The sequence below is a fragment of the Notolabrus celidotus genome, chromosome 16 (genome assembly GCF_009762535.1).
Source record: "Notolabrus celidotus isolate fNotCel1 chromosome 16, fNotCel1.pri, whole genome shotgun sequence".
In the NCBI taxonomy this organism is placed as follows: Eukaryota; Metazoa; Chordata; class Actinopteri; order Labriformes; family Labridae; genus Notolabrus; species Notolabrus celidotus.
Window position 1 is genome coordinate 8,953,929 of NC_048287.1, and position 25,975 is coordinate 8,979,903.

General features: G+C 40.6%; 2 protein-coding genes across 5 annotated transcripts; both read left to right on the top strand.

Annotated features, from left to right (window-relative positions):
* Nucleotides 1-6,115: 6,115 nt before the first annotated feature.
* LOC117827918 (tropomyosin alpha-3 chain) lies at nucleotides 6,116-25,248 on the top strand. 4 transcript variants are annotated; one of them, XM_034704794.1, is made up of 10 exons: nucleotides 6,116-6,352; nucleotides 9,585-9,710; nucleotides 10,861-10,994; nucleotides 13,034-13,151; nucleotides 13,294-13,364; nucleotides 13,472-13,547; nucleotides 15,003-15,065; nucleotides 15,196-15,265; nucleotides 20,207-20,228; nucleotides 25,008-25,248. In XM_034704794.1, exons 1-10 carry the CDS (start codon nucleotides 6,239-6,241, stop codon nucleotides 25,114-25,116), a joined length of 903 nt encoding a protein of 300 aa, XP_034560685.1. In that variant the 5' UTR covers nucleotides 6,116-6,238; the 3' UTR covers nucleotides 25,117-25,248. The 4 variants fall into 4 exon arrangements, with proteins under 4 accessions (XP_034560685.1, XP_034560682.1, XP_034560683.1 ...); XM_034704791.1 differs by lacking the exons at nucleotides 20,207-20,228; nucleotides 25,008-25,248 and adding exons at nucleotides 16,628-16,706; nucleotides 17,050-17,325 and having other exon boundaries at nucleotides 6,118-6,352; XM_034704792.1 differs by lacking the exons at nucleotides 6,116-6,352; nucleotides 20,207-20,228; nucleotides 25,008-25,248 and adding exons at nucleotides 6,516-6,734; nucleotides 16,628-16,706; nucleotides 17,050-17,325.
* On the top strand, nucleotides 18,688-24,945 carry thap7 (THAP domain containing 7). The gene is made up of 5 exons (XM_034704790.1): nucleotides 18,688-18,817; nucleotides 20,806-20,885; nucleotides 21,704-21,841; nucleotides 22,702-22,812; nucleotides 23,310-24,945. The coding sequence occupies exons 2-5, from the start codon at nucleotides 20,806-20,808 to the stop codon at nucleotides 24,589-24,591; spliced, it is 1,611 nt and encodes a 536-aa protein (XP_034560681.1). The 5' UTR covers nucleotides 18,688-18,817; the 3' UTR covers nucleotides 24,592-24,945.
* Nucleotides 25,249-25,975: the final 727 nt, after the last annotated feature.

Here is a 25,975-nt window from a genome sequence, read left to right on the forward strand (position 1 = left end):
GCCTGATCATTAAGAGCTTTTTAGGTCAGAAGAAGGATTTTAAATTCTATTCTAGATTTTATGGGGCCAGTGCAGAGAAGCTAACACTGGAGAGATGTGCTCTCTCTTGCTAGCGCTAGTCAGTACTTGAGCTGCAGTGTTTTGGACCAGCTGAAGAGTCTTTAGAGACTTATTAGGGCAGACTGATAAAAGGGAATTGCATTAATCCAACCTGGAGGTAACAAATGCATGGACTGGTCTTTCTGCATCACTCTGAGACAGGAAGTGTCTATTTTTTGTAATACTGATAAATATAATGATAAAACCAGATTGAACGCTATTTCCTTCCTCAGATTTTAGTAATTCAACCCCAAGAACATTTTCAGTCCAGATCTCTGAAATTTAGTACACGCACGTTTCATCACTAAAACTAAAAAAAAGCCTCTTAGACCCCAATGTAAACTCAACAGCCCTCAAAATCTACTACTAGTACTTTTGTAATTCCAGGGTTCATATGACAAACTACTCTGATGTGTTTCTAACTCAGTGTGAAGAAAAGTTTTCCAAATCAGGTACAAAACTCAAACTGCTTGACCATGGCAGCCCACCAAATCGATTTCTGCTAATGAAACAAAAAGTCACTGGGGCTGAAATAGTGGAGACAGAAATAGTGAATAAATGAGATTCATTCCTGTGTGTGTAGACATGCTAGTCAGACCTTCATTTGGACCACTCCAGCGTAAAAGGCTGGACACACACATCCCTCAGTGTCCACTAGAGGCTGTCTCCTAAAGTGAGTTTGTTACCAGTCCTAATAGAGTCTCATGTTCAAATTTTAAACTTCACAGCAGAAATAAACACGTTTACATCCTGGTTCAAAAGGAAACCATACTGGATTAGCCCGGTTTCTTTAACCCGGATACCTAGATTAGGCTCTTTGGATTTATTTTGCCTCTGTTACGAGCAGGTTCCTTCTCATGATAAATAGAGTATGGGAGAAGGATTAAGATTTCCATCTCCAGGTCTTGCAGCTGGCTCGTGAAATGGTTTGTCTTGAAATGTAACTTGAATCCTCGAAAGCAGCTGGTGATCATTTTCCTGATGTGGTGAGGGACACGGTAGCTGCGTTAATGAGGTTGTGAGGGATTGATACAAACACGTTGGCAAAGATAACTCGAGGACCGCCTGTGCTCTCCTTGGCCTTCAGGATCCAGTTAAGGACACCCGTGTGGTCGGAAACACCCAGTTAGGCTTTGGATGACGCCTTCTTGGAGTCATGATTCAGTGTACTCGTTCTTCGTCATGTTCGCTGTCATCCTTTTGGCGAAGACAAAGAACAAGATCTTGCCTTCAACTTCCAGAAGGGAAATGATTGTGGTGCAAATACAATTTCTACAAGCATAATAAATTGCTTTGAATTCTGTGGATGTTCCCACTGGGACTAATAAAGCCATGGTCATTGAATAATATAATTAAACATTTAGCTTTGTTTGTTTGTATCTGCAAACAAACTATGTCTTTGAGAGAAACAGTTTTAGAATTAAAACTTCCCAACACTCCACCCTGTAAAACAACACACAGTCCCTTTTGTTTAAAAGTAAAATCTAAAATTGTTTCTAAAAACCATTCCTGTGAGGATTAAGTGTCTCAGATTTAACTTCCTAATAATGAACCATAAACAACTCCTAAAATTATTAATAGGCCCCTCCTGTTAATGCCAGCCTGAAGCCCTGACACCATATACAGTATATGAGCCCCATCAGGCCCACCGGTCAGCCAACATGAACCCTACAGACCCTGTAATAGAAAAGGTCAGCGTTCAGCGCACACACACAAACACACACACACACACACACACACACACACACACACACACACACACACACACACACAAACACAAACACCAACACCAACACCAACACCAACACAAACACATTTGCTTATGAGGGGTAACTGACATCAAAGACATTATTGAAGGTTTGACGGGGAATTAATGAAATGAAAAGATGAACTCTGATAATTTGTAAAACACAAACTCAGACACAGAATGTCAGCAATAATTCTGTACTTTTGTCTGTGTTCGTGTGTTTGTGTGTGTCATTGTGTGTGTGTCAGCTGCAGACACTGAAGTCTCTCATTCTAATCCCTGAGACAATGTCAGCCAAAAGATGTTTATTAATAACCTGTGGGGGCCCAAAGGGGGGAATATCTGACATACCCCCACTCTGGCTCTGAACCCCGTTTATCCCCAGGAGAGAGACGCTTATAGACACTACAGACAGGTGATGGCGTAGAGTTACAGCCTGGCATTCCTGCCTACTGTCCATTTCTATTGTCTCTGTTTTCTCATAGTTCATAACGAATAAATGCTGGGAAGCACTCTGTGAGCACAGAGGAGCATCCTGACAGTCACTGAAGATGGAGATCTTGAAGGAGAACATTTGGTTTGACTTTAAAATAGTTATCTGATTTTTCAGGGTAAAGACATTTCTCCCTCTGAATGTGAAGAATCTCATCCATTCCAGTCGCTTACTTTCTGTCAGCGTGAAAAAGTGAAGAGGAATTCCTCATGTGGTTAAATACATGACGTTCAGTTACCTTAAAAACACTGACAGCACTTTCATCTGTGCTTTTTTTGTGTCTTAGATTTGAACTCACTACGTAATTCATATTTCTTCTATTTGATTGTACATACAATGTATAGATAAAATAAATAATGTTTGCTTTTGTCACCTTTATAAAATTAACCATGTCTTTGTCTGGGTGCCGTCTGGCGTGGTGGTTTAAGTGTGCGCCCAATAACAGAGGCTATAGTCCTCATCACAGCAGGCGCTGTCTCAATTCCCAGCAACAACACTTTTGCCCCACTGTCTGCTCCTTCAGCTGTCCACTCTAATATATGGCCAAAAAAAAACTTTAAAGAAAATGTCTTTATTTTTTCTAGAGTTGTAAAATGTGTTGATAATCACAGGCTTTTTACAAGCTGAGAGGAAAAATGATCCTTAAAATCTACTTACAAGGGATAAGTGCTGTGAGCAGGTTGTTGTTGCAGATTATTACCTGGCTGTGTTAAATACTTGATTCTGATTGGTCAAAACCTAATAAAAAATACAACAGCATAAAAAGCGACGTCCTTCACATTTTCTTGCATGTAATATGATACTGAATAGGTAAATATTTTTTTGCCACATATGCATTTTGTTAGTATGGAATGCTTTTAATAGTATGGAGATGAATGCATTTCTTCAGTTAAAATTAGTCTGTACCACTCACAGGCTGAACTGCCTCCACAGTAAAACTTTTGCTCTGTAGCCTTCTTAAAATTGGCTAGCTTAGCTCAGCTTATATGACTCACATTATAAAATTAAACAAACAAACCAACATTGAACTTGACTTCTCTCTGTGCTCTGATACCAGAGTCTGCAGTTAGAGACGTATTCATTCATGCAAAGATCATGTGCAATAAAACAGCACCTAGCACTTTAACTCTAATGGTCAGTTTACTCCTGGTTTGGTCTTGAGCATAAACATATCGTATTTACTGTATTGTTACATGGGGGTCTTTATAAAGTAATGTATTGTTTATATTGTTTGGTTTTATGTTGATTTTTTTACTTTCCATGTACATACTGGATGTACATTCAGAAATATGTGTTCCACCAACCTGCCGGGGACTACGGATGCAATGGCTAATGGCTACAAACTGGCACTTTAACATGCCAAGTTGATCAATGTGCTCTGTCCCTGATATTACATGCTTAAATAGATAAATGACCTGATTGATTGACTGATGGATGTTTGATCATGTAAATAAAATATAAATAGATAACTTCCTAAACACAAAACAGAACAGACAATATGAAAAGTAAATAATGGCGGCCTTGTTCAACACAAAGAAAACAGAAGAGTGACATATGATGTAAGTTTTACTTACATGATATCTGGTTTAAAATGTATCTTTTATAATCTCAGCTGTGGATGATTTATCCTGTACTGTAACATCTTGACATATCACTGCCATAAGAGTCCAGCTCTATCTTTGTGTTTGTATTTATGACACATCATCCTCATCAACAGAGAGCCAGAGACATGACATCACTTCCTGCCATTCAGCTGCTCACATAACTTATCAACTTGATCCTCTCCATTTTTGCCTCTGCTGAAATGAATATACCCAAATAATCTATATCTTTAAAAAGTATAAATGTGCCTATTGTTTCAGAGGAGCTCTTTATTCTGTCCTTATAACACACATTTCACACCAACACTCAGACAAAGTTCTTTCTGCAAAAAAATCTAAAATAAATCAATAGGGAAAAAAAGGAACAGTTTAAAGCATTTTAAATAAAAATGTCAACTAGGAAAAATTAAATATTAGAAATCAGTCAAGTCAAATAAGATAACATTATAAATTATGATTTCATCTTGGTTTTAATGATATTTCAAATTAAGAGCCAGACTTAAAAGATAAATCTGACATTTCTACTGAATGACATAGAGAATAAAAACAGGAGCAGAGAGCTTCACAACTCAGAGGAAACAAAACAGAAGCTTTTTTTACTCAGATGGAAAAAGTCAGGAACATTAAACAGAAAAGGTGTAAAAGTCAGATTTAATAATAAAGCACATTTGAAGGGAGAACAACTCAAAGACCTCAGAGATGTGGCTTGATTGAAAGAAGCTCTTTGACTTTCACTGAAATGAAAATAGAGAAGTCAAAGAAAAGTTTCCAGAGATCTTTATCAACTAATTAATGAAGATCAGAGTCTTAAATCACTCTGAATAGCGTGAGGTTAGTCTGAATCTGTTCGCTAAAACCATCAAACATTTGGATCAGTTTATATTAAAATAATGTACTCTCAATTTCCTCATTCCCTTTAAAAAAAAGGCCATACCAAACCTTAATAAAAGAGACATACAGTGAGAGCATAGAATGCACTTGGGTCATGTATTGGACATAATAAGTGTTTTCAAATATATACAAACATTAAAGTGTATGAAAACATACCAATAATCTGTAATCTGTGACTCAGCCAATACATGAACATCACTTAGTTTTAAAAGGAGCAGAAAACACCTTGTGTTGAATTTTTATCTTTCATTTTTCTCAGCTGTTTCCTCTCTTTTATATTCCATATGATGTGATAATAGTCTGTAAGTAACATGGACGTAGTCTCAGTGATGTCACTCACACACCAACCTGTGCAACTACTCAGCCACGCCCCTTATTATACAAATGTATGCATAACTCTCAGTCCTGATAAAATCAATATGGATGGGTTGTATTAATTTCCCCCTCAAACAGTGTGTGCACATAAATAAATGAGCTACATACTTAAAACTGATTTTTGTACTATTTTTGTGGACATGTTTCTTTCCACTTTAAAGACGTGCACTTGAAGATGTGACGCAATGAGTTTCCTTGGCTTTTGCAGACAGCCTCTAGTAATCACTCGAGGAACTGCAGTTTTTCCCATCTCAAGATTGGCTCCATGTTTTGAGACTGGTAGCTGCTTGCTTGTGATAAATATATCCCAGCCTCATCTCACTTATGAACAGGTATCAGCTGTTGAAAGGCTATAATCCAGCATCACATCTTGCTGTGTAAACTTAAATAGTGTCAGATAGAGATTAGATTTCCAGAGACCTTGTTGTGCACAGTGGACATGACAGTAAGGAAGTTTAAATATGGAAGTTAGAAAAGTCTTTGGGATTGAAAAGAAAAAATGTGAATGGGTACTTTTTGCATTTGTCTTTATCATCCTACTTTTTCTGGTCAGGGTAAACTTGTACTCTCGCTGCATGCTTTTATTGAACACATTAGGGACTGTAGTTATCTAAAGCACGAAATGAAAGCTGTCTCTGTATTGTTTCTTTCCACATTTCCTTTTGTTTGAAATGCAAACTTTCTAAGAGAAATCCAGACTCAAAGCAGAATGAACTCAGGATTTATTTTGTCTTTAAAACAATAAAAGAAGCATCCATGCAAACATGTTCTCAATGCACAAATTTACTTTTCACAAGTTATCACAGTGTTGGATAAGGGAGGGTGCAGCTATGAGGGGCTCAGAGGTGGGGTTTCCTCCTCCTCCTCCTCCTCCTCCTCCTCCTCCTCAGTTATATAAAAGTCCTCCCTCCCCAGTTTACCGTCTCCACCCGTCTGTCAGGCTCTCTCTGAGGTCAGCCGCTCAACACCCTTTTGTCATCTCCTCTTCTCTCTTTCTGTGCGGCTGCAGACGCCCGGTAACCCTCAGTCAAGATGGAGGCCATCAAGAAGAAGATGCTGATGCTGAAGCTGGACAAGGAGAATGCCTTGGACCAGGCGGAGCAGGCAGAGGCTGACAAGAAGGCAGCCGAGGACAGGAGCAAACAGGTGGGCGAGGAACTCAGGTGCAAAAAAAAAACGAGAAAAAAGTTGAATCTGTTGGAAAGTTTTGAGTTAAAGTAGTTCATTATTTTATCAAAGGCAATTCATCTTGCTTTTTCATGGTATTAATTTTAAACTGTGTTCAGAAATATAACTATCATGGATAAATCTAAAGACAGAGTCTATACAAAGGATGGATGTGGGTTGAAACTTGGACCTGAACCCACCCAACGTGTACAGCTTGAAGACCCGACGAGTGCCTCCATATTTTAGATCAATATAGACCAGAGACATGGACTTCTACTTTGGTGGCATTCCATCTCTTCATAGACGGCATTCACATGTCGGCCATTTAAGAATGTTGGGAGCATCTCTTACTGCTTCAGTTGTAAGTCATATAAAATCAAGAACCTGACTAATTTTTATCATTTCACTGCAAACCGACTGATATCAGACGACAAAAACAAAAATCCAGAGACATCGGAACACATTTTAAGATGTGAACATATTAGCTACCATCAAAACACAGCTAATATTAGCATCAAGCCATGTGTTAGCCAAAGTTACTCTTTGAAAGTCAGGTATAGGAAAGGTCTCGATTCGATATACCAACAAGAGGCTTGAGGTAAAACTTTTTGGACATATCTAAGCTAATGTAACGTTAGCTGTGTAGCTCTCTGTTTAAGTTACTGTCGCATCAAAGGCTTTAGTGAAACTTTATCGTTAGCATCTTGTGAACACTTAAACAAACAAATTGGTTTATTAGCTGAACATTTAATGGTGCTAATGTTGATGTGATAAAGTTTTTGCAAAACTCAAAAAATGACATTTACAGAATGGTGTACAGACTCTGGTCTAACTCTGTAGGTGTCCTCAGACCAGTTTTTGTAAACTCTTCTTTTTTTTACGGGGGATCCTGAGAGTTTAATCTACTCATTGGCTGATTTCTGTGCAGTAAGTAAAGTTTTGTATTTTTCACAAGACTTTTTTAGACACTGCTCAAACTTCCAACCCTGAGAGTGACGTCACCTGAAAATGGCCACTGTTTGAATACGGTCTACCGGTCTACTCATAGACTGTATAAATAATGGACGTAATATCCGTGACATCACCCATCTGTTCCCGAGTGTTGTTTTGAAGCCAATCGGCAGCAACAGCCATATTGGTAAAGCAGAACTCAACCAGTCAAAGTGTTAGGAAAAAACCCAACTTGTACATCTTAAATCGTCTCGTATTTGGGGGCTACATTTTTAAATGCCAATACTTGTTAATGATAAGTGAACAGGGCAACTTAGCTGCAAAGTGAGTGCCCCCTCATGACTGAGGCCAGCTGTCACTCACAGCAACAGCAGCAGAGGGATGAGAGATGGACAGACAGTATTCGTCCAAAACAAAGCGACTGAAAAGTAAGCAGAGTTGTTCCCAAACTGAGGCAGAGTTAGTCAGCCTTTTGGCTCAGCATTACTTGTCGCGTTTTCCTCACAAACAAGTTAACATGGGTTAATGTTACCTTCCTCCACACAAGATGAAACAGAGCAGGAGTTCCTTCAGTGTTAACACCTGTGGAGACATGGAGATTTGCAAATTCTGTCACTATGGCAAGAAATCAAGACCCCAGCGACATTTAAACCATCCGTCCATGGATTATCACCGGGAAGGTCAGATCGCCCGCCAACAATGTGGGTAAACAAACAGCCATCACAACCAGCCACGTGCCTGCAGGGAGAGCAGAAACACACCAGATGCCTCTGCTGAAGTAACTCACTTCACACAAGCATCGGTGTGATGGAGAAAATAAATCAAGGAGGAGATGGTCTCATCTGGATGTGAGAGTACAGTCAACACATGCATATGCACACCTGATGTCTCGTTCCAGCAGAATAAAGGAGCTGTTGATAAGGGATGATGAAAAGCTCAGATTTTTTTTTAGATAGATTTGGCATCAGAAAAATTCAACCTGTCCTCTTATGTACAGAAAACTTTGGTTTCAGTAACAAAGTTAAGACATCCTGGACCCTGTAATGACTGAAGATGTACCTGAGGATCCTGAATTATGCTTTAATGTACCACTGCAGTGTGCATAGCAGCTGTAGGGTTGGAGTGCGACCCTCTTCTTTACATGTAAGACTGTGTCCAAACAAAGAAGCAGGGAAACACTGTGGGTACTGAGGAATGAGTGAGAAACCAGGAACAAGTCAAACTACTTGATGGTTAATGATTGGTTGATGATTATTTAATCAGGGTGCAGATCAGTGCAGACAAACACTCACAGGTCAGAAATATGAGCAACTGAAACTTTGCTTCTATTTACCCAAGCATCTTTCACACCCATGTTTCATTTAGTGTAGTGTATCAAGCTAGAACTGGTCAAGAACCATAAACCTGTAAGTGTTAAACCTCTGTGGGGGATAATGTACAGTGAGCAGGTGGTTTTGCTAATTATCCTGCTTGTTACCCGGCAACCTAAGACATAAACAAGTATACTCAAAATATCTGTTTAAAAATAATTTATGAATACAGCTCTCCTGTTGTTCTCCGGATTACAGGACAGAATATAATACAAAAGTATACGTTATGTTGTTGACTGGTTTAGCATGCGAACAGAAGCTAACGTTTTGCCACAGTGTCAACAGGCAAAGGGGAAATGTGACAGACTACTCGATATGAGATATGTGATCAGGTAGTCGCTTTTGCTAATCTGAATAAATTCTGTTATGAGGTTTTGACCAATCAGAATCAAGTATCTTACACAGCCAGGTGATAATAGAAGTTAACAGTCATTTATTTACCATTGATAGTCTAATGATTTTGTTTATTTTGAGAGCAACAGATCTGCTCCCAGATGAGTGGTTTTTAACTGTGTTTAAAACTGTGTTTTAGTCTCTGGGGATGGATGCAGTCAGAAGCTGATCTCTTAGAGTTTGCTCTGAACAGGAGGAATGATAACAGCTACTTAAAACTGCACATTGGTAAACAACTGGGTTTCTTCCCTTTATTTATATGTATAATTTGGGGCCTTTATGCCTTCACTCAGCGAGGATGAGGCACTGTACACAGCAGGAAACCAGGAGAGTGAGCTGGGAGCGTCGTACAGGAAAGGGGCCGCAGGCTGGAATCAAACCAAGACCGCCCGCTTGAGGACTGTAACCTTTGCACACATGATGCATACTGGTGTTGTTTTATTACATTCTTGTGAACGTACATTTAAACAAACCTGTGTGTTTTCTTCCCTCTGCAGCATGAAGATGAGATCCTGCAGATGCAGAAGAAGCTGAAGGGGACAGAGGATGAGCTGGATAAATACTCAGAGGCTCTGAAGGATGCTCAGGAGAAGCTGGAGGTGGCTGACAAGAAGGCAGCTGACGTGAGTAACTCAGTCTAAACTCATTTTTACCATCATACTGTCTTTGCTTGAGCAGATTTTCCAGAACATTCTGCACTGCAATGTCAGCCTGGATAAATGGAGCACTGGATTTTCCTCTGTGGGAGATATAATGTTGTTTTTCTTTTAATAACTTCGTCACTGGGCAGAGGAGACAGTAGCACTCACCCACAGTAGATGTCTAAAGATCAGTCCTCACTCTACCTCACAGTGTTTCGCTCTGACCTGAGGCTCTGATAAAAGCCGTGATGCTGCCCTGTAAACCAATCCTGTCTGATTCCCTCCTCATTCCATTCCCTACATGCCCGGCGTGGACCCTCACAGCTGTTGGGGGATTCATGTCCCTCTTTAACCATGATGTCAGACTCAGACTTTACTGTGAGCTTAACAATGGTCATAGTCCATTTTAGGAGCATCATCTGTTCCCTCAGGTCACTGCATCAGGCCACAGGAACTAACTCTGTCACTGTCCTCTTAGGGGTGTTATCATGAAACTACTGAATTATAATCTTAGATTCAATCAACTTTGACTCATGTGGGGCTCTAAACATGTGGCTGTATACCACTGAAGAAGGCAGACAATGTTTCAGCCTGCTTATTTGACTCATTAATGAATGAACACTTCATTTATTCTGAGTCACAGCTGAAAACATCATCACTCTGCCCACACACGCTGAACAGGATGTGTGACAGCCCGGCGTTGTGAGGATGTGGAGCTAGGGCTGCTATGCTAAATCCTCATTTACCCACCAGTGCATTATTCACATCATTCTTAAAGGGGTGGTTTAGTTTTTTTAAAGTGTGTTTGTTTGAGGTACTCGTCAATAGTCAGTGTATTTCTCACAGGGGATCTTGGTCAGCTCGGCTGAGAACCAGAACAGAAGCTAGACTATGAACCTCTGCAGTCAGGATCAGCTCTACTCAGCATTTAGATAAGAAAGTTAAACCACACACTTATGACACACTTTGCTGGCAAAAAGCCTCTGATCTTTTTGCACTATTCCCAGACAAAATACAAACATCTTCCCCCTTTTCTTGCGCTAACATTAAAAAACAAAACAGGACACCTGTGCAGCTTCAGAACTCCAGCTTCAGTCTGCATCTTGTGTCTCACTGTGTCTCTGTGTCTCAGGCTGAGGCTGAGGTGGCGTCCCTGAACAGACGTATCCAGCTGGTGGAGGAGGAGTTGGACCGAGCTCAGGAGAGACTGGCCACAGCTCTGCAGAAACTGGAGGAGGCGGAAAAAGCTGCAGATGAGAGCGAGAGGTGACGGCTGTCTCTTTGTTCATAACTGGAAGCACCATGTGCACTGATGATCAGTGCTGTATGAGAAAATATGGAAATTTTCTTTACCTGAGGGGAGGCTAAAGGTGAAGGACTAGTTCAGAGAGAGAGAGAGATAGAGAGAGAGAGAGAGAGAGAGAGAGAGAGAGAGAGAGAGAGAGAGAGAGAGAGAGAGAGAGAGAGAGAGAGAGAGAGAGAGAGAGAGTAATGCTCAAGAGTAAAGATTCCGTTTTACAGCTCACTCTTATTCAAAGCTTCAGGCCTGTTTCACCACAGCTCCCAGAAGTGATATCACAGAGTTCACCTGAGCATCACTGCAGCATGCTGACATGGTAAAGCACCAGTGGGAAGAAAGTCATAATATTAATGTTTGTTCAGCTCCTGTCCTGATCTTGCAGATTCTGAAAACTTGTGAAGAAGAAAACCAGTCCTTACAGGAGCTCACACATTTTATCAAAGATCAAACACAACATTAAAAACTCATAATTCCATGTTTCATCACTTTTGCACATTTATTCGGACCAGGATGTGAGTCAGAGCTCTACAGCTGCTCTCACTGCTGTGCCCTGCAGACCTTCAGAGCTAAGACAACAAGCTAAATGTTGCTCTGAGCTCTGACTGACAAAAGTAGCTCACAGTAAAAAACATGCTGTTAATATAATTAATCCTATTAAAAGTATGGATTAACTGTAACAGCCTGTTCAGTCCTGAGAGAGACAGACAGATTCTCAAAGTAAAGTGTGAGTGAGAAACTTTCTTTGATATAAATCAGACGCGCATGTGTGTCAACAGCTGAATGCCTCCTCTTCTAATTAAGTAAGCCGTGAATGAACCAGGAGCTCATAGAGACGGTACACGACAAAGATTAAGTGTCTTACTAAAATGAACAATTTAGGACTCCTAAAGAGAAGAATGAAACAAACAAAAACAAAGCAAAACATCACTACAAATACTTAAAAAACATAAAGATTATGAGATTTTTTTTCAGTTACTAATACTTTTATGTTGGTGCTCATTAAAAGAATCAAACTAAAGAGAAACCAGGAGCTGATGTGAACAGTTTGCATTTCATTTAACACAACATTAACTGTTTTTATTCTGGCAAACATTGATTTACTTTAATTAATCAGGAAGTGTTTTATGTGGACATCATTCAAGACATTATGGAGATAAAGCCAGAATAAAATCTATCTGCATATATGAACAAGACTGCATTTTTTTAATTAAATAACTTAAAGCTCCTGTGAGGATTTGTATCTGATTATAAAGAGAATGAAATAATCCAGATGTCTTTGCACTAGCTACAGAATCAAACCAGAGCATCAGAGAGAAGACAGATTATATCATTTACCTGTCACACCTGACATGAGGTAGTCATCAGAAGATTAACAGCACACTGCAGTTATCGCTTTGTCCACAGGGGTCGCCAAAGCCAGCACAGGTTCCTCACAGGGGCTTTAAATGAAACTATTTCCAGCTAAATAAAAATCAGCTCTAAGTTTAGAATAACTAAGATAGTTTCAATGAGCAGATACTTAAGACATGTGATTCATTAAAGCTCCTGTGAGGGACTCTCAGTGAGTGTTGACTTTGGCACCCCCTGTGGACAGAGTGATAGCCCTCCTCTTTGTCCTGGTCTACTCTTGTTCATGTGTAAGTGATGTTTTCTGAGTAAAAACCTTGTCCTGCTGTCTCTAACAGTCAGAGGATCACTCACTGTGAATCTCTAAACAGCCTGTTTCTGTATTTCACTTTGTTGGACACCTACCCCGCTGCAGAGGTCCCAGACATTCAAATAAACACATAGAGGATGTTAATCTTAACGCTGGTGGTCTGGTTTGATTTTGTAGCTCATATAGAGACATCATGATGAATTTCAGTCTGTTTCATAACCAGATAAAAAACCCTCACAATAGCTTTAACGGTAAATTACCCGTCACTTTAGTACATAGTTCACGTATTTCTCACAGAGTGTTAAAACACCTTTGGGATATGTAAGATGTGTGTGTTTGTGTGTTCAGAGGAATGAAGGTGATTGAGAATCGGGCTCTGAAGGATGAGGAGAAGATGGAGCTTCAGGAGATCCAGCTGAAAGAAGCCAAACACATCGCAGAGGAGGCCGACCGCAAGTACGAGGAGGTCAGACTCTGTTTACAGCCTCTGGAGTCTGCAGAGTCACAGGACCGATGTAGATTCATGACTGGTTAACAGCCAAACAGCTGCTGATTAATCCACAATAACTCAGTGAGTTATCTCATATATATGAATCGTTTCTGTGCAGGTGGCTCGTAAACTGGTGATTGTAGAAGGAGAGCTGGAGCGTACAGAGGAGAGGGCGGAGCTGGCTGAGGCGTGAGTTTCTCTGTTTCTCTTGTTTTATACTTTAAAGGCCATTTTTAAATGTAAGAGGATATATTTACACCCTTCATTCCTTCCTCTCTCTCTCTGAAATCAAACAGGAAATGTGCAGAGCTGGAGGAGGAGCTGAAGAACGTCACCAACAACCTGAAGTCTCTGGAGGCTCAGGCAGAGAAGGTACCGACCATAGACTATAAAATATGGACGTAGTATCCATGAGGTCACCCATCTGTTTCTGAAGCGCTGTTTTGAGGCCAATTGTCAGCGGCAGCCACATTGCTGCTGTCGAGTGATTGTCACGTAAAGAGGCGGACTTTGAGCCTCCGAGCCAACAGCTACAGTGTTCCCACCTGTCAGTCAAGTCAGCTGTGCCTCTCATTGGAAGACTCGTAATCTCAATATCTTCAAAATTGCCACGTTAGAAAAAAATTCAGCCCCGTACAGTGTGTGCCGATCGAGAAATTGGTTATCCAGACTGCACTCGTCTTTGCACCAGGCTGTAAACATGTTTATTTCTGCTGTAAAGATCGGCTTTTTTGAATTAGTGTGTGTGTGGTTTTCGGTACTTCCGGAGCCAGCCTCAAGCGGATCCTCGATGAACTGCATTTTTTAACACTTCCTCGTATTTTTAGACCGGAAGTTGCCGCTTGGTACCGACAGACCCCAGAACAAAACGATAAAGTACCAATGACTCGAAAGGAAAGCTGGAGGCCTCCTATCTCCTGTCAGACAGTGTTGAGGGCCCACAGTAACCCTGACAGGCTGGATGAGTGTTTCAGCACAGATGTCAGCGCTGCAGTCATGGAGGCTCTCAGATGACCTGTGACTGAAGTTAAAAGTGTTGACACAGAGCTGACAGCAGATTAGTCCTGAATGCTCCACAGCTGAGGGGATTTGTTGTTCTCAGGTCCACTCTGGATTTATGAGACCTGGGTGAATTTATCTTTAAACAGAGTGACTCTGATTTCTTCCACATTATAGAGTCCTTTCTGATGAGTGTAGAAATATTTGCTGGAAATAAATATCTCCTCCAGTTAACAGCACACATCAGCATGTTAACACTTTGATGTGGTGCCACACGATGATGTTGAATCCTCCTGCAGCTTGTGATTTAGAAAGCAGCTGGACTTTGACATGATCAACAGCATCCTCTGAGACAAAGATGCTCCATCATGGAGACTAGGTCCTGAATACAGGATCTGCTCTAGATCAAGAATCCTTTAATCCCAGATTATCAGTCAAATGTATTGATTTTTGAATCCAGGTGTGTGAGGCCTTTTAAAAGACAGACTGTATTGAATCTAACAAGCAGTTTTTCAACAGTTTCCTACTTTGAGATCAGGAAAGAACATCTATCTCTCTGTTTCTCTGAACAAAAAGCTCAAGTCCATCTTAATGATATCCACTAGAAATACAGCAAGGCAGCCGGTGATAATGTTCCTGAACAAGACTTAAAATAAAGAAGTAAAAAGAGAGACAGTTTAATCTCTGTGTGGAACATTTCCCCAGCCTCACTATGAAACACAGACAGTTTAAACACAGAGTTAAAACTCCTCAAAGAGCTGATACAGGTCACATGTTAAATCGCTCTCATGTGGATAAGCATCTGAAGATGTTTTTATCTCCTCACAGTACTCTCAAAAAGAAGACAAATATGAAGAAGAGATCAAGATCCTGACGGACAAACTCAAAGAGGTGAGCTGGAGTGATCACTGAATTCAATGTTCGATTTGTTGGGACATAAAAAGTCTTTTTGTGTATCAGATGTCTGTTTTAGTGTTTGACTGATGAGAGGTTGAGGTTGTGTTGTGTTGTGTCCCCTCAGGCTGAGACTCGAGCTGAGTTTGCAGAGAGATCTGTGGCCAAGCTGGAGAAGACCATCGATGACCTGGAGGGTAAGGCCTTTGTTGACATTAAGCTTAATCACAGTACAAAGAGATAAATCTCAACATTCACAGTGAATGTGCATTTCAGATAGTTGTCACCAGCTTTCATTTTCACTTTTATTTTAAAGTAACTTTACCTAATCTAGTCCATCTGTACTAAATCATGTGATTCAGCAAAGATAGGTTCGACTTTGACTTTTCCAATCTCTCATAGCTTTTGAACACAAGTCCAGGGGTGGCTATGGTCCCCCATGAAATCTGATCAGTCACTCCTGTATCCTAAACTGTGAATACGATTTCGAAAATCTAACCTCCTGTCTCACTTTCCTCCAAGTGAACTTTATTCCTGTTTCGTTCAGAAATAATGCATGTATAAAGCGCTCCATTCACAAACTTCACTTAATTTGTGTCGCCTGACAAGAACTCGTGTCTACTTGCTTCTTTACATTGACTTTACATGTTATTCATTTGCATGATTTTATTTGCGTTTGGTGTGAACACATTAACATATGTGGGATACTTTAATTTTATTAGTGAAAGCAGAGAATATTAGTAAGGGAAGAAAAGGTTGATAAACACTATTCATTCATGAGTGTGAACACACTTCATATCACACACCTGCAAAAGTCAGAGCTCCAGTTTGGCCAGTGCTGTCGTGACACTCTGGCCCAAAAGATGATCTTTTTCCTCTGGTGAGCACAAGAAAAAGACTTTGTATGCACAAGGTAATAAGCTGTTTAGAATCGATTATGTGCTCTTTTGTGAGACTAACTAGGCATAAAGTCTGATATCTGTTTGAGCTGCCCGTTACTCTACAGTAAATAAAATCATCACAGAGGTGTCTGAAATTAAATTCAGAGGCTCTGTCAAACATACCAGATAGATAAATAAAACTTTATCATTAAAAACTGACTTAATTCATTGTATGTTGGCAAAAGTCAAAACAACATGAGGCACACTCCTCAACTCTGCCCAGCAGATGGTGCTTATGCTACACAGAAAACAGCAGTCAGAATGTAATGCTCATAAAAGAACATCATGAACACTTTAAAAAAGCTAATTAAATTACTGGTAAATGGCCTCTGATGACAAAATCGTTATCACTGCTGCATACAAAATATAACATGATGTAGCATTAAGTATTTTTTCTGTCAGATCTCCTCCCTTTGAATTAAATCAACATCTGGACAGCTGGAGAAATAATCAGACAAGCTAATTTTATTATTTTCAGCTTCAGCTCATTTTTGTGAAACAAGGCACTCCAGGTTTAACTCTATTATCAGCTCTGTCTCAGTCTTCAAACACCACCGCCTTTCTTTGTTTCTGTTCTCCTCTCTAACCTTCCTCTCCTGTGTCTGTGTGGACCATCAGATGAGCTGTACGCACAGAAACTGAAGTACAAAGCCATCAGCGAGGAGCTGGACCATGCCCTCAATGACATGACCTCCATGTGAGTACTGATGTGTGAGAGGGAGCCTCATACTGTGTCATACTTATTTAATTAGCATGTAAAAACATGTGCATCATAAACTGTGCTAAGGGCCAGTGGGTTCGATTATCTTCAGCTCAGCAGTACTACGTTTGTTTGAGATGTTTGATGACCATGCTGTCACACTTGCTCCTCAGGATAAATCACTGTTGTTATACGGGGGTTGGACAAATCAGACTCAAGTATTTAACACAGCTAGTTGCTTATAGAAAGCAGGGTACACTTGCTCCATGGACAGGGGTTGTGCTGCGTTTCACTAAGTTATGATAAGACTGTACACCGTCTCTTGCTCTTTGTGTTTCAGCTAAACGTCCAGAAGCTCCAGGTCCTGTCAGAGAGACTGCTGGACATCATCTGAGCTCAGTCCGTCCCCCATCCTTTATACTGTCTGCTGTATCTTTCCTTGATCCTATGTGTGCCCTGTGCTCTTTGTCATAAAGTCGCTTATTTATCGCTCAGTGGTGTCCTCGCTCATGTTTATATGTCTTAGTCCGATTTCCCTCTGCGTTGTTCCTCTGTATCACCTTTGTTCTGTTCCTGTGTTTAATAAAGGAGGGAAGAAATGCCTGACTTCATGCAACCACGTCTGTGCGTCTGTGTTTTCTACATTTATATTTTTGCAGTTTACAGTAATCAGACCTCATGAGGTAGAGCACATTATTGAACAGGTATGTCTCAATTTATCACCCTTTAACTTCAGCAAGGCAGAGACGGAGTGATCTCTGAAGGCCAGTGTCTCTAGAAATATGTTATGTTTCCAATCCCAGATTTTAAAAATGTATATTGAAGATAATGCTGGCATTAAGTGTCTTGTATAATGTCCATAGCAAGAAGCAGCTTCTAACATTATTACATATTGACTCTTCTTCATATGAAAATTTCCAAAATAGCCAATAAAAAAAAAAAAAAACCTTTATAAAAGATCCAAATCTGCATGAAATGTAATCCAAGTAAAACACAGTGACTTCAAATGTTAACCTGCCAAAGACACAATTAACTTGACTGTGTTTGAAAAGTGTCAGGCACAACTTTGTGTGTGATACACACACATAAATATGAAAATAAGTGCAGTGCACGGTGCTGAGTGAATTCTGATCATTATAGGCATGCCAATTGTGTGGTGGTTAGTACGGACAATCATCAACAAAATAATTCTTGCTTCACTTCCTGAACTGAGGCTTTCCATGTGAGGATACATTTTTTTCACACTGTCTAACAAGTGCTTTTAAAGTATCTCAATAAAATGTTTAAATCAAAACACCTAAATCATAGTCAGATAAGCACTGCAGGCAGGCCTGTGGTGAGGTGGTTGGTACTGCGTGGTGTAAGGTGGTACCAGGCGTGGCATAGTTCAGGGTTTAAATCCTGGACAGAGACCTGTTTGGTGATAAACATACAATGTTCTCAACACAAAGGAGACGAGCTGTGCTTTTGAAGTAAAATAAAGATATAAATTAAAGAACCTAGAGAAGCAAGCAGAGGCAAAGTGGACAGGGCTGCTGTCTTTCAATGCAAGGGTCCTGGGTCCAAATTCTCTCAAAAGCTCTGAGGTGTGATGTATAAGAACGCTGCCTTTCAGCTTGATCGTTTGGGATTCAAATCCCACTAAGGGCTTCAAATATAGGATGGAAAAGAAAAAGTTTTTTCACCATGTCGTCCAGCTGTGTATTGTGGAAATACAACGTTTAGAGATTTTTTTAAGAAGTACTTTGAATACTTCAGTATTTAAAAAAAAAAAGTCAGTAATTTAACTCAAGAAATAATCTGACAGAGCAACTTTCACTTGTATTGGAGTAATATTTGACCTACAGAATCTATACTTTGACTTAAGTAATGAAGCTGTGTACTTTGTCCACCACTGTTCAAAAGGAAGGAAGGAAAAGACGAGCAGAACGTCCAAAGCTGAAGCTGAGTTTCTGTAGTCCACTTGGTGGCGCTGTTGTGCCTTTAAGCTTTTTGTGGAAAAAGAAGAAGACGGGGAATTCAAACGAAGAAGAAGAAAAAGAGGGAGGAAGAAGGTGAATGAAGAAAAGGTCAGCCATTTTCGTGAGGTCGAAACCTGCTGCGCAGTGGTAATATTTTTATATTTCTACGTTTTTGGCTCATAGTAAAGTTTCGTAATGTTTAATTTATTTAGCTAAATATAAATTGTGTCACGTCCGCGACGTCATTAAAAGCTTCTTCCTTGTTAGCTCAATAAAGGCCCACAGTTAGTGTTCAGGCTGTCAGCTGCTGTTCGACAAGTGCTCACCGTTTCACTGAAGAGTCTCACAATAATATGGGGACATCGATAAATTGCTGCCTGGTTTAAGTTCTGTCATAATGAGGAGACTCTGAGATACAGCTGAAACCAGCTGTTACAGCTGTGTACAGAAACATCCCTTCATCAGCTGTATATTAATATCAAAGATGATCGTCTAAATCTAATGAAGCCTGGTTTATCCTCCCGGTGGAGCTGCTCTCTGTTTACATTTCATACACGTTTTTTCACTTACAGTAAAAACTTTATTGATAAAGTTAAAAACAGCCAACAAGATAACAGCGCCCTCTAGCGGTGAAACCAGATCTCACTGAGAGTCAATTTCTCGATCAAAAGTAGATTATTAATATTCTGATAATAAAGATATGAAGGGCACTGGTTTTATGAGAACTATACAGTTACTCTGTGATATTTTATTCCGTTCTAAAATAGAGAACATATTGGACTTTTTATTTTAACAGAAAATAATTTTCAAACTTGTCTGTGTACAGTAAGAGTAATATACATGTTATGTACACTTAGCAATGTATACCATTTTTATGGTTGATTTAGGTAAGGAGTAAAGAGAACAGGATAATATACCTCATGTTAGAGGGAGGAACATCACATTGAATAGAAGGAATGTTTTATTTGAACTCATTACTGAATGCATTTTTACATCTGTGAATTTATATTTATGGGTATCGATTTTGGCCATAACAATAAAACCTTTTTTCATATACACAGTTTTTCTGTGTACTATTTATCAAGACATGCAAGTGACAAAGAGCTTCACAAAAACAATAAAAAGCACAATAAAAGCAGAGAAGCAATAAAAGCAAACTGACAGTGAAAGCAGAGAGGTGAAACATTAACAATTGAAATACATTCACAAAATAAAAGCTTCACTACATAGGTGTGTCTTGAGTAGTGAAGTAAAATTCAGGACTGACTCTGCAAGTCTGATGTCCTCTGGCAGGCTGTTCCACAGTCAGGGGGGATTTTATCATGAATTAAGTCACAATTTTTGGTCAATTAACATTTTTTGTGTGAAATGGTCTCATAATTAAAACCCCAGTTCCAAAAAGATTTCCTAAAACTGTGTGAGATGTTGATAAGCAGATGTTCATGGTTTGCAGATCATTCAAACACTATTATTAACTGAAAATGAGCATATATTTCCATATAACAATAACATCATTCAGTTTCTACATTTGAGGAGAGTCTTTATCCCAAGCGGAGGAGTTTAAGTATCCCAGGGTCTTGTTCACGAGTGAGTGCAAAAGGGAGCGGGAGATTGACAGATGGATCAGGCCAGATGAGATGGTTCGGGCATCTGGTCAGGATGCCTCCCGGACATCTCCCTGGGGAGGTGTTTAGGGCATGTCTGTCTTGGAGGAGGGGCTGGCAAGATTTTATCTCTCAGCTGGCCTGGGAACACCTCGGTATCCTCCCAGAAGAGCTGTTGGAAGTGGCCGGGGAGAGGAGTGTCTGGGCTTCCCTGCTGAGACTGCTTCCCTGCTGAGACTGCTGCCCTTGCGACCCGGACCCAGATAAACGGAGGAAGATGGATGGATGGATGGACATTTGATGTGTTGTCTTTGCTCTATTGTCATTTAAATGAACCATCATTTTATTTTTATCAACGTTCACACAGCGTTCAGACTCTTACAGTATTTGTAGTTGGAGAATAACATGGGAGTTTAGCTTACACAGATGATAACACTTTGTCTGTAACACCAACCTGTGACTGCTCTGAGGTTGCTCTTTCTCTCAGAGGATTGAATATTGACTGTTTTCTCCTCACCGTCTCTCTTGCAGATGCCCAGACATTGCTCAGCAGGCGGCTGTAAATCTCGGGACAATCGTGAGAGTCGTAGAGCTGGAATCACCTTCCACAAGTGAGCATATGGCACAGATCAATCACGTCGTGGTCATGTTTATCTTTATTTCAGGAGTCATTGATTTCTGTGGTTCGATCAGTGTACCCACTTTGTTTGAAAGTGTTGTCTGCACTGTTTCATTTCTTTCGCTGACCTGCTGTTTTTCTTGTGATAAACTTTTCCTCTAGTTTTATTTATAACACTTTCAAAGTCGACTTATTTATCAGTCAGCAGAAAAAAGCTAATTGATCTCACAAATTTAAACTCTATTTTCAGCACCTGAACAACTCCAGAGCTGTGTTAATAACGTGTTGAATTCAACATATATTGACGTTTGAATAAAGAATATAACGACGAGTGTTGAGTGATCTTGAAGTGTCCTTTTTCTTTAGATTCAAGCAACTTCTGAAGCAACCTGCGGTATAAACATCAACATCTCAAAATTAGTTTTCATGGCAACATGAACTGCATCACTTTCTATATTTAATTTAATAAACAGACAACTCCGAGTACACAGGGCTGTTTTGAGTTCAGATACAGAGCTCAGATCTTTAGGCCCTGGCCTCAGGAAGTGCAAACTTTACGCACTCTTTTTTAAACTTTTTAAAATCTGTTTGTGAAGCACTTTATGATTCTGTTTAAAAAAAAATGCTGTATAGGAACAGAGTAGCAGCAGCTCACTGGGGAGCGTGCTCTCTACTCTCACCCTCCATGTTAGGTTTAATGCCTGTCTGACGTGTTCTTTGTCATTCGACCAGGAAGGGACTTAAAGTGATAAATGTGATATAAACGTAATGATACCATGATCACCTGATCTTTGTTGCTGTAATCCTCAGATTGCCCAAAGGAGCAACTCGGAGGAACCTTTGGATCACAAACTCACAGCGTGCTGACTCGTGGGACCCTCAGAGTGACTTTGTCTACTTTTGTTCTCAACATTTCACCCCTGAGAGCTTCGAACTGACCGGATACAGGTGAGGACACACACACACAGGTCAATCAAGGGATTATGGTGAGCTCCATTTACATCAGTAGTCGGATATTGGAGCTGGGAAAGAATTCTGAATTAAGAGGGCGTTCCCGATCACCAGACTTGCATCTCAGAGTTTTCGATCCCCAAGATCAAATGAAACGCATCACACATGCTATGAGGGCAGGGCGATATGGTTATCACAGGGAAACTCTGATGTGAGATTTTGGAGCTGATGGGTCGCACTTACTTGCTCTGTGTTTGCTGAGGGTCCACCAGCACTCGTTTGGGTCTATAACTTCTTGCTTTCAGTGTGCTCTAGCGGGTCATATTTTTTCAAACGAAGCAAAAGGTTTTTTGCCCATCAAAGCTGGCGTGTATTTAGAACAGTTTTCAGTGCACGCTGCTCTGATGACTGAATACCCCAAATATCTACAAACTTCTGAAGGTGGGAGGCGTTTGTTGTTGAGGATGTTATCACTATGCTTTGAGCTGGTAGGTGTTGTTTTGTTCATGTCGCAGACGTTCATTTCCGCTGTTTCCATTCAGTGCCAAATATCTTTAAGCCTGCCTCTATCCCTGCGACATGTTAAGTGTTTAATGTGCATTTATTGCTCCCTTTTCCAGTGCTCGTGTGATATAACGACAGATTTAAACTTATCAAACTTTGATTAAACATTAGTTATATTTCTATCACGAAAATTATATCACAATAATAATCTTTTCAGTTTTATCGCCCAACCCTACACGTCATCATTATCATCTGTTTTTATTTTTGTTATTAACCGTTGATGCCAAATATGAGCCAATAACTACCAGTATTTGGATTCCAGTGTAAGGTGTGTCCTTTCTTCCCCCTCACAGTGGGATCAGGAGACTGAGAGAAGATGCTTTCCCTACATTGTTTAACCTTCCTGCAACAACCAAACCCAAGAGAGCGGGGAGGCTGCAGAAACGAGGGGACGCTCCTGTCAGGTAAACTCACCCTGATCCAGAGTCTGATTTAGGGTTTCACCTTTCACAGAGCCTCAGATGCTTTCAGTCCCAAGACCTGCTGTGCTGACTCTCAGTTCCTGCAGCCACATAAATACTTGACTTACATTAAAATAGGTATTGTTTTTTCTGTTCCCACTTTACATTAGTGATTATTTAACTTGAAATAAAAAAAACACTCTGCAAAACTAAGACAGTTCTTATATGAGCACTTAGAAAGCAGTCTGCTGGAAATTATTTGATGTTGAACTCTGAAAGTCTCAGATCAAGTAGATCCTACAGGTAAACATGAAGTTGATGGAGGTGTGAAACTGAACTTTAAAAAAAGGAACCAACATTCTCAGCTCAGTGTTGAACATTAAAGTGTGATTCAGCTGACATAACTCTGAGCACCAGCTGTTCTCCTGTGAAGTGGTGTTTCTTTTTGTCACTCACCTGACTGAAGTACTGTGTGATGAAACGTATTACTTTATCTGCAGGAAGAGTCTGCGCTCATGTGACCAGGAGAAAACCCAGGAGAAGAGAGAGAAGGACAACAGTCACCCTCCGGAAGAGCTCACAGGTCAAAGGTCAGCTGCAGCACCTGAGGAGACTCATGAAAACACACCTGCACCATCTCAGGAGCCTTCAGAGCTCTCACCTGAAGAAAAGAGTCCCCCACCAGAACCAGAACCAGAACCAGAGCCTCGTCCCATCTCCCCATCACGCTACATGAGACGCCTCCCCCCTCCTCCAGGCTTCTACCTGCCCAAGGAGCACAGCTACGCTCAGCTCTGCCCCCTGCTGTGGAGGAGGCGTTACGACCAGGCCATCGACTGCCTGGAGAAAGCTCTACGTCAGCTTCACGCAGCCCGGCGGAGGGAGAACCGCCTGAGGAGCACCGTTCACAGGCTGCAGGACAAACGTCTCAAACAGGCTCTGCAGGTGTCCAGAGAGGTGTTTAAGGACAGGAGGAGCTTGAGTCCAGGGGCGGAGAGGAGACAAGGACGAGGAGACTGTAACCTACAGGACAGTGAGAATGATAGGTGTGAGGATTCAGGAGAGTTTGAGGACCGAGGTTTGGACCAGATGGAGTCAGAGGGTCCCAGCAGCTGGTCTGAGGAGGAGAGGGGACGCTGTTTCTACTGTGGACAACGACAGGGGCAGGATAAAAGTGATGTGTCAAAAACTGGGGAAAGGAGACCTCCCACAGCGCATGAGGTCTCTCACAGAAACAGTGCAAACAGTCCTCGTGGCACAGCTGACAAAGTCAAAGAAGTAGAGAAGTCCAAGTCACGGAGTCCACCTGAAAAAGGTTTAGAAACCCATTCCTCAGGTAAAAAATCCTCAGTCCTGCTCCAAACTCAAAACCAGCAACATGTGGCCCCGGCTGGACTCTCTCTGCTTGATGTTCATGAGCAGTTTTTAGGCTCGCAGCAGAAGTTTGTGCTAACTGAGGGGGACACCGAGTCAGTGGGCCAGCAGCAGCAGCTGTTTTGGCTCCAGGACTGCGCTGAGGGTCCAGTGGTTCTGGTTCCTGTCCCCGCTGAAGATGGACTGCAGAACCTTCTGAAAAAGGAGGGAGTCGCTGACGGAACACAGACCATTCTGGTGTCTGAGGTGGATCTTAAAGGAGAGTTTGGTCCCCTGACAGAGAGTGGTGGAGGTGTATGCAGTGATGCAGAAGTCAGCGAGCAGCAGTCTGTTCTCAACATGAGGGAGAAACTCAAAGAACACCTGGAGGGGTTCCACCTGCAGCTCAGCTCTGAGTTTCTCACCTGAACACAACACAGTCACTCCTTTCCTCCAGGCTTGGTGATGAGAAATATACGAGTATAATTCGGTACATCTTTTCAGCAGAAAGTGAAATAATAGTTAGTTTTTTAAAATGTTGCAGGATGTGAAAATAAACCTTGTCCGGAATTTTAAAGGAATGCCGAGGAACCTGGAGAAGATCAAATTTGTGCAAAGCCAACAGAGAATGGTTTGTTTATAATGTCAAGTATTGTATCAGAGCCTAATGCAATTTATTCCCATGATGTCCATAACTGTCTAAACTAAAGCATCACTCAGTGTATCCTTGATGTTATGCAGCGTATTTTCCTGAGGCATTAAATTTCCTGACGTAGATTTGCAGCACTGCTTGCTGGTTTGTCTTTAACACATCATTTCATTTAGTGCAGAACATTTTTAAAAAGGTCAAATCTAGATGTTTTTAAACTTTGGCTAGATTTATCTATTTGTCCAATTTCAGGGTTAAAATTTCCACAACTTTGTACTGAAAATGTGGAAAGTGCTCTGGTGTAGATTACTGTAGCCCGCAGGCTTGAAACAGGCTGTAATGGCTGCAACATAATCCTCCGAATGTGGTCCAACTGGCTCTGAAAAACCAAGATGGCGACGATCATGGCACCAAACTCAACCTTGATTTTATTTTATTTTATTTTATTTTATTTCATTTTACTTTTTTATTGCCATTCAAAGGAGTATACAATAATTGTATATGATACAGATATAAGCGTCTTTTATATAGTGGCATCAACAATGCACATATGATTAGATAGAAAAAAGTGTACACAAATCCTGTCAACCTAAGACAATGTTAAACAAATACAAGTAGAGATATTAGAAAAAATTATAGCTGCATTAACATGTTTGCTGATGTTGAATAGACAACATTACAAATAACAATGATTACACTTTTGACTCCAGCTTTAACATAAAACAACCGGGGGGGGGGGGGTAATAATAATAAACAAACTCAACCTTTAATGGGTGAAACTCATAAACCAATCAAAATGATTTAATGATCTTACTGATTAAAAACTAATGCAACAAAGTCACACAGAAACACAAGTGAACTGACCAGTGGAAGCAGAGGTAGACCAGGAACTCTTCCACTGTACAAGGACAGGTTGCTGTTCTGTTGATGCTGTGTGGGGGCTTTGAAACCAGCTTTTGCAGCTGCAGCTTGCACCAAAAGATTGTAGGAAACATGGTCTAGTGATTTTGGAGTTAAAGTCAGGATGTTGGGGCTGCTACTGGACAGAATTTTGCAAATCTGTCTCTCATAAGCCCCACTGACTAACTTCAGACGTGAAGTGGGCTGAAATCCATGTATAATGTACTCTATATATGTGTTTCAAATTTAAGAGTCAAAACCAAC

What these genes read in the sequence shown, in the direction of transcription:
- LOC117827918 (XM_034704794.1), top strand. Translation starts at nt 6,239, where the DNA reads ATGGAGGCCATCAAGAAGAAGATGCTGATGCTGAAGCTGGACAAGGAG. An exon ending in AGGGCGGAGCTGGCTGAGGC is followed by an intron (nt 13,365 to 13,471) that starts GTGAGTTTCTCT and finishes GAAATCAAACAG; the next exon opens with GAAATGTGCAGAGCTGGAGG. An exon ending in TGACGGACAAACTCAAAGAG is followed by an intron (nt 15,066 to 15,195) that starts GTGAGCTGGAGT and finishes GTGTCCCCTCAG; the next exon opens with GCTGAGACTCGAGCTGAGTT.
- thap7 (XM_034704790.1), top strand. Translation starts at nt 20,806, where the DNA reads ATGCCCAGACATTGCTCAGCAGGCGGCTGTAAATCTCGGGACAATCGT. An exon ending in TTCGAACTGACCGGATACAG is followed by an intron (nt 21,842 to 22,701) that starts GTGAGGACACAC and finishes TCCCCCTCACAG; the next exon opens with TGGGATCAGGAGACTGAGAG. An exon ending in CGAGGGGACGCTCCTGTCAG is followed by an intron (nt 22,813 to 23,309) that starts GTAAACTCACCC and finishes CTTTATCTGCAG; the next exon opens with GAAGAGTCTGCGCTCATGTG.